The 8,536-nt window shown below is 42.0% G+C and overlaps 1 protein-coding gene across 1 annotated transcript in view; it reads left to right on the forward strand.

The window, feature by feature from the left end:
* Window positions 1-7,988, forward strand: part of KCNK17 (potassium channel, subfamily K, member 17) — a gene marked incomplete at its 5' end in the record, with an annotated part of 14,383 nt that extends 6,395 nt beyond the window's left edge. Inside the window, 4 exon segments of the mRNA XM_009875512.1 lie at window positions 2,772-2,938; window positions 3,514-3,682; window positions 7,694-7,861; window positions 7,864-7,988. Coding sequence (XP_009873814.1) covers window positions 2,772-2,938; window positions 3,514-3,682; window positions 7,694-7,861; window positions 7,864-7,988 — 629 coding nt within the window.
* Window positions 7,989-8,536: the final 548 nt, after the last annotated feature.

An 8,536-nucleotide genomic window follows, 5' to 3' on the forward strand; every position in this document is an offset into this window, starting at 1 on the left:
AATTGAGGTTTATATATAACTAGACTGGCATCTCTTTGTGTAGTCGAAAGCAAGTGCGTGTCATCAGCCAGATGTAAATTGCTGGCCATTTTGCATAACTGAAAGTCTCCCATTCTGTTTGATCAAACCTTGCATCCTGTTTAAAAAGCTAATGGGACATGGCTTTTTGGCATTTTTACAGCAACTGCTCAACGGGTCTTCAGGAAATTGTCTTGAGCTGCTGAGTTCAAGGGTACCGGATAAATCATATTCAAAGGAGGTTTGGTGTTAAGTGTGCTGGGCCTACTGTACACACTGGACCTTCATACGTCATTGAATTTGCCCTAAATTAGATGTAATGTACATCTTAATCGTTGATTGCTCTCCAGTCAGTGGTATGTGGGTTTCCCAGAATCCTGAAGGCTGCTGTGCTTTGCACAGTGACCTGAAATCATGGACTTTTTTTCATCTCTTGTCTGATATCTTTTTCCAGAAACTCGATAACCTGGAAAGCTATGGTAAAAGGAACTGCCCAAGTCATTACGCAGTGTTTTCAAACTTGGTATAGAAGGTGAGGAAAGAGAAATGTGCCTGTGCGGTGTCTCCTTGCCCTGTCCCTACCCGTTGCCAAAGAAAAAAAAAAAACAAAAACAGAACATCCAAAAAGTCCTCATCCAAATAAAAAGTATCATCACCACAACCAAAACAACACAAAAACCACTCTTGCAAATAGCTGGCCATAAATATGTTACTTGTGTTCAGACTCCAGCCTTAACAGTAAATGCCCCCCAGCTCTTTTGTTTGGGTCCAGCCTAGTCTCCAAAACACCTTAATTCTGTAAAAGATAAACTGGAACCAATCCACTGACATAAGGTATGGCCACTGTGAACAGATCACACCAGCCTCATACTGCTTAACATCACTTAGGTAGGATCATCTGCCAGATGTACTTGCCTGCATGTGTCTCATCACACCTGCTAATCTAGAAATGGTGAAAGCTGGCAGAAGCTGGCAATTACATTTTGGGAGGTGGGAATACACAGTTGTCATGGAGCTGCTTATAAGCAAAGAACATAGGGCTGGAATTAAGGCTACTGTACAGTCTCTATTTAGCCCTTTGACTGTATTTCAAGAGAGCCTCTAGTTACGTAACAGCATCCTGTTCTTTCCAGGCAATGCTCTGTCCCCTCTCAGGGACTGGCTGCTGGGGCCATTGCTTTGGAGGTATGTTTTATGTTACCACTTGCATTAAACCCAGCAGCTCACAAATCATTCAAGCCTAAAATTATTGGAGGGAAAGCCATCCAAATAGTCAAATTTGGAGTTTTTGAGGGTAGGAATGAGATGAAAATACAGCCTATATATCTACTGTGAAATAGCTTGCTGCCAGACCCTTTTCTGGCAGTAGTTTGCTGGTCCTTTTGTGCAATCAGCTGTTTGTAGAGTTGACTTTGCCATGCTGAGAGATCTTTGACAGCACAGAGCACATGGATATCCCAAGCTCATAGTCGTGAGCCTTTCTATGTTGCTGGTCAGTCGCTTACTGCAGCTAGCATGGGACAGAGGTTAGTGAAGGAATGGGCCTCCATCTAGTCAACTGCAGATGTTTGTGTTCTTATTTATCTCGGGTACAGAGCCCAGCCCTTGGACCTCTACCTCCTGGGGTCTGCTCACTTGCCCTGGGCTGGCACCACCTATGAGCATAGTAGCAAGGCATCAGTGGTGGGAGCACCTCTGTGTTCACCCTGCAACAAGAGTTGGGTGTTGCTGGGAGGGAATAGCGTTATTTGTGATACAAGCTTTGCCAGGTTATATCATTTGTGTACATGGACATACACAAATGTAATGAGTAGAGGTGATTTTGAAATATAGTCAAGGCCATTGGTCTCTGACTGGACAAAGTCACTGTTGAAATGCTTGTCATGTGCTAGTCCCTCCCCTGGCTGAAAAAGTGTCCTGTGAAACAAACCAAAGTTTAATCTGAATTTCCTGTAGCATAGAACACTTGAAGTTACAGAATTACAAGTCTGCAGATTCACAGGACATTTTTAAAAGAAAATATGGGCAAGAAAGACAAATATTAGAGCAGTGACGTTAAATCCATCATGGTCTAAGATACAAGAAAGGCTATGCTTGCAGGGCAGTACCTTTTATTAGAGCAGATCACGTCATTAGAAGAAAAAGGTAAAATTTCAAACACTTTTTTCTTCTTTAGATCTGAAATATTTTACACAGGTTAAATGTAATTTCTCTCCGTTTATTACTTCTGGACAAACATTTTGACAATTTAAACTTAAGGTATGTTAGATAGTTGTGGCACAAAAGGAGTATAAGCAAGGAGGCAGTATTAAGTTCACTAGTTCTGTGGGACAAAGGTAGAAAAACGTTGTTGTTATAATTAAACACTATTGTTGTGATTCAGAGACCATCTGACAGCTACGCAGGCTCATTTACCAGCAAACCCCATTCCAACAATGCTTACAAAAACTGAACTAAATGGAAGTTCTGCATTTACGTCAGATCACAGCCAGGACAGTGGGTAAGCGAGAGGAAATTCACTGGTAAATGGAAAAGGAACTAAACAAAATTGGCAGGGAAAGAAATGTTATTTTCCAGCCTACAATAGGATATGACAAACAATGGATGTAACTTAGTTATTTATAAAAAAAGGTCCTTTTGGAGCAGTGACCTTCTTGTCTAACTTTTATAGAAGATGGCGGCTCACTCCTCTGGGGGAGGAGGGCAAGGGAGAGAATATTTTAGATCTAACACCTCATTCCTTCTCTGCCTAGGCTATGGGAACCTAAGCCCCAGCACGGTAGCCGGTCGAATCTTCTGCATCTTGTTTGCACTCTTTGGGATCCCCTTGAACCTTGTACTCCTGAATGAAATCGGGCAGCTGATGCTGTTAGGGGTTCAACATTGTGCCCATCACTTAGAGGAGATGTTTCACTGGCAGGTAAGTGATGTGGACAGCTATGCCTCACCCTCAAGTTCAGGAAAGAAAAGACAGAAAGGACATTGTCTGCTGTTTGGGATCCTCTGACTAGCAAGAGCAGCCTGCCTGCTTACTTGGCCAAAAAGGTAATAATACTCAGGAATAGCTGGAAGCAAATAAATTTGGTTTATGACAGTCCTATGAGGTGTCAGATAAAGTTGTTTATTAATTGAGAGGACTTCTGTGATGAATGACTTCCCCTACAGCAACAGAAGTGCCAAAGCCTTCGAGCCGTGCAGAGATCTAGAATGTCTGGTCTGTTTATCATCAGTCATAGTTAGAATTGCACATGTAAGTTACATGGGAACATTTGTGGAATAGGCTTTAAACTGTCATTAATTTAGGACTCATGAAGGTGATGCCTAGTTTGTATTCATTTGGAGAGCCTCACTGTTTATTCCAGTGAAATGTCATGAATGTTTCAGGATTTTTATGGAATATAACATCATCTTCAACCAGAAACAGAGATGGACTTTCCCTTCCACCCTTTTGTCACAGTCTCTCTCTTTTTTTGGTTTTTTCCCCCCTTTTACTAGAAAAAAACTTCCCTCCTGATTAAGACCTGTGCGCTGGTAACTGGCTTGTTACTGTTCCTCCTGCTACCTCCCTTCTTATTCTCTGACAAAGAAGGCTGGTCTTATGAAGAAGGCTTCTACTATTCCTTCATTACCCTCAGCACTATAGGCTTTGGAGATTATGTGATTGGTAAGTTCACATTTCATTACTTTCATCTGCTAAACATTGAAGACAAATGTGTGGCATATGAAACTCTCAACTTGGCAGTTTACACCACTAGCCATCCACACACCTGATGATAAATATATTGTGGTAGGCATTGGACAGATTGGAGAAGGCATGACTTCTGAGATAGCAATGCCACATATAGAAGAGCAAAAAAATAATTTCCTAGTCAATGAGTAATCTTCCAGCATTCAAGTGGTCTGTCAATGGAATGACTACACCACCAGACTGGAGTGCCAAGTTTTTAACCACAGTAGCTGCTGATGGTGCCCTTACTGCACTCCAGTGCATCAGCAGTCATTTGTTTTAAGCAGATTCTACTCTGCATCATCATTAACAGACAGTGACCACTTCCTTTGTCAAAACCCCAAACAGCTGCTTTCTAAAAGGCAGCTTGAGTCACTTAGGTGTAGACTGTCAGGCACCAGGCACAGCTTAGTTTTGGTTGCCAAAACCCTTTACCAGAGGAAATGGGCTTGGACTTATGCCTGATGCATTTGCTAAAACACAGGACACACCTTTTTGATAAAGACTTTCTCATTAAAAACAAATTGATTATAGAAACATATGCATGCTTGAGTCCCTGGGAGAAAGAAAGACAAAACCATCTTATTACACGTTCTCTATTTTCCTCTGTTAGTAGTGTCTCCTTGATGCTTGTACAACTTAGTGGTGGTTGCCTTAAGGACTTGTCTATAATGCATTAAAGTTATGACTATAGCTTGTGTAGACACACTTAAATGAGCTGGAATCAAGTTAGATTGGGTAAGGGCAGCCAGATGAAGCTTAACAAAAACTTAACAGTTCAGCATTTTCCTACACTGTTTTTATAGATGATGCTGAACTCTGGGCAGCAGCAGCTTTACTTCTCTCAGTTCCTGATAACTAATTTTGAAGCTCTCCACTAGTACGTGTCCTGTGTCCAGGCATACCTTCACCTGTGCAGTACCTTAGTAACTAGCATACCGCCATAGATACACTAGTTTCAGCATGAGAATGACTGAATGTGACAGCCACCTGTGGTATCTAGAGGCCTTACAACCTTGTGTTCTGGTGGTTTATATTTCAACTTAAAAATAAGTGGATTCAGGACATGAGTTCAAGTGATTGTCACTATTTTGTGACTGTCAGGCTGTTTCTCCACTATTGTGGTCTCTGACACTATTCAGAACCGGGTAAATTCTGGGAGATACCACGTTATTACAGGCCCGATGTTCACTTTGGATACAGCTTCTCTGTTTTGTGGGAAATAAAAGCTAGGCTATGGTACTTGAATTTGACGTTATAGGTCCCTAGCCTGTATATTGATGTAGCTTCTCTTACTGGCTCCAAAATCTGTTCATTTATATGCTTGGTAAACCCTCCTAATGGACACAGGGTGCCATATTAGTCCTAAACAGAAGAAGGGAGGTGATTGTCCCTCTGTACTCAGCTCTGGTGAGACTGCACCTTGAGTATTGTGTTCAGTTTTGGTCACCTCAGTATAAGAGAGATATCGAGGTGTTGGAGTGAGTGCAGAAAAGGGCAACAAAGCTGGTGAAGGGCCTGGAGAACAGACCTTAGGAGGAGCGATTGAGGGAGCTGGGACTGTTCAGTTTGGCAAAGAGGAGGCTGAGGGGGGAGCTCATCATGCTCTACAATTACTTGAAAGGACATTGTAGAGAGATTGGTGCTGGTCTCTTCTCACAGGTAATTAGGGACAGAACCAGGGGGAATGGTTGCAAGTTGCAACAGGGCAAGTTTAGGCTGGACATTGGGAAGAAATTCTTCACAGAAAGAGTGGTCAGACACTGGAATAAACTGCCTAGGGAGGTGGTTGAGTCGCCATCCCTGGATGTGTTTAAGGGTCTCTTAGATGTGGTGTTGGGTGATATGGTTTAGGGGTGAACTTGTAGTGTAGGGTTAATGGTTGGACTCGATGATCCCAAGGGTCTTTTCCAACCTGAATTGTTCTATGATTCTATTCTTTTAAATTGCTTCTGATCTTCTCATCCCCAAGACTATATCTCTCAGATGGCCTCTAGATAAAGCATTCTTCTTTGATGCCTCAAATAGCCCTTCCCTCTTGTTTTCATTTGTTATTTAGATCCAAACAAATTTTAAACCCTTGAATTTATCATGAATGAAAGGTATTTACTTGAAGGATTCTTCTTGGTTGAAGTTTACCTCGATGTAGAAAGCCAGTCCAAAGAGTAGTTGCCACCAAAGTGATTGGTAAATACCAAATATTTACTGGTGGCTTGGTGGCAATTTCGAAATATCTTGTGGTCCCATTATATTGAAAACACATATAATGTGTCTTGTATAATATATAATAACGCCAAGTAAATAGTTATGAAAGATTGACTCTTTATTATGACTTCACTTCCAGTTACTAATTATCACAGTCTTGTAGACAGTAACAGTCCACAGACCACGATTTGGGAACTGCTAGTCTGTGTGGGTAAGGACAGGAAAGAGTTCCTGCACACAACCAGTCACACATGGTAAATACCTAAATACTCACCTTCATGGATGTCCTGTTTCAACCCAGCTCTATGTGGACTTTTCATTGGAACATGGTGTTGAGAGTGGCCTCCAGGTTTATAGAGGTACCAACTCATACATGTTAGCTCTTCATCTTCTGTCCTGGAAGTATTGGGCCTTCCATAATGTCTGCTGTGCTGTGGGTATTCAGTTTGAAAGTCAGAAATCTTTCTAAGGTAGGGAAACTAAAGAATGACACCTGAGAAGCAGAAGAGGAGACGCTCATGCAAAGACTTTGCTACCACTGATGTGTGTCCTGTACCTTACCGGTGTTTTTGTAAGGGTATTCCAGGCTGCTTTACAGATACAGCCCAGTCACTTCATAGGGCTGAGCTCATTCCTTTGCCTTGCCTATGTCATTATTAATATTGCTACTGACGCTAACTTAGCCTGTAGAAACCTCTTTGCACTAAACATTGTGGAAAGACCACCAAATATATGGCTTTGCTCCAAAAGAATCGCAGAGTACCTAGCTGGGTAACCGGACAGAGGTAGCATAACTTCAGGCAAGGCTTGATTGTTCTTAGAGGTTTTACAATCATGGAATCATAGAATTGTTTGGGTTGGAAAAGACCAAGATCATTGAGTCCGACGGAGAACCTGGCAATGCCAGACCCAGCACTAAACCATGTCCCTAAGAACCACATCTGCACATCTTAAATACCTCCAGGAATGGTGACTCAATCACTTCCCTGGGCAGCCTGTTCCAGTGCCTAGCAATGCTTTTGGCAAAGGAACTTTTCCTAATATCCTGTGTAAACCTCCCTGGTGCAACTTGAGGCCATTTTCTCTTGTCCTATCACTTGCTCCTTGGGAAAAGAGACTGACCCCCACCTCACTACCACTTCATTTCAGGTTGTTGTAGAGAGTCATAACGTTTCCCCTGAGCCTTCTTTTCTCCAGGCTAAACAATTCCAGTTACCTCAGCTACCCCTCATAAGATTTGTTGACCATTCACCAGCTTTGCTGACCTTCTTTGGACGGTTTTAGGACTACTCAGACCGCTTCCCTCCTGCTCTTAGAGAACCACTCGCTCGTTTATATCTGCCTTAAGATACGGGCACATAAAACCCGCTCGTTTACCTCTCTGCCTGCAGGGGACCTCTGTTACATACTAATACAGTGTTGTGATGCTAGGTGATAAGTAGAGAAGTGAAACTGTGCTTAAATGTGAATAATTTCACTTTGACATAGATAGCATTTGTGATTTATTTTTCTTTCTTATATATAGTCTTTACAATTCTAAGGGAATTTTAGGCTGTTCCTGACATGTCATGAAGCATGCTTGCTTACAGAATCTGTTCACATGCTAGGCAGATGGCACACTTCTATTTTATATAGAAATCACTAATGTTGGGTGATACTTCCACTGTCTTTGCTTTATATGTTATGTCTCATCTGAGGCCCTCTTGATCCAATCTAGAAATATTTTGGGTGACTTTCTTGTAGGGATGAACCCAGACCGCACTTATCCAGGCTGGTACAAGAATGTAATCTCCCTGTGGATCCTCTTCGGGATGGCCTGGCTAGCACTGGTTATCAAATTTTGCATCAACTTTCTAGAGAGTTCCAGTGACTTCTGTCAGTGCAACAAGAAGAGCACAGACATGGCAGAAGACTAATGGATGGTAACAAAAATAATGTGACTGGAATTCACGATCTGGAGATCCGCAATGACAAGGACACAAAACCAAAAGGACTGGATGAATCCCACACCTGCACAGCTCCTGCTGAAGCACTATAGGCAAGAAACATATCCTTGGTGTCTCTTAGGTTTTAGTGCAATGGAGATGCACCATTTGGAAATGTGGGAATGGAGCTGCCCTGACGATCACACAGAGTAAAAACTTGCTTACTGAGCTTGAAATGCTCCTATTCTGAAATGAGCGATGACAATAAAATGTTTAATTTGTGGTACCACCAACAATTACCAATGGGACTCTTAGCCAAAAGTAGGTTTACAGAGATGTTACCTACCCTCCCACCTCAGTATATGAGGTAGACTCTGACATCCCCATGCAACATTTTCTGTTGTCCTTTTCTTTGTATGCAAAGTTCTTGTAGCCTCTAATTTTATGCACGATGTTTTGCAAATACCACAACTAGAAAAACAAGTGCCTTTTAATGCAGGAAACAAATTGTGCATTGCTAAAAGACTTAACGAAAAGTGCTATTTAAAGCCACCTGGCAGTCACTGGAAATGGACTTCATTACCTATATTCTTGTGCTTGGCAAACGTGGTAACATGCTTTTGCTCTCTGATTAGCAATGAGGCAGATCTTGGTGAGGTGT

The sequence above is a fragment of the Apaloderma vittatum genome, unplaced genomic scaffold, assembly GCF_000703405.1.
Source record: "Apaloderma vittatum isolate BGI_N311 unplaced genomic scaffold, ASM70340v1 scaffold8568, whole genome shotgun sequence".
Lineage (NCBI taxonomy): Eukaryota > Metazoa > Chordata > Aves > Trogoniformes > Trogonidae > Apaloderma > Apaloderma vittatum.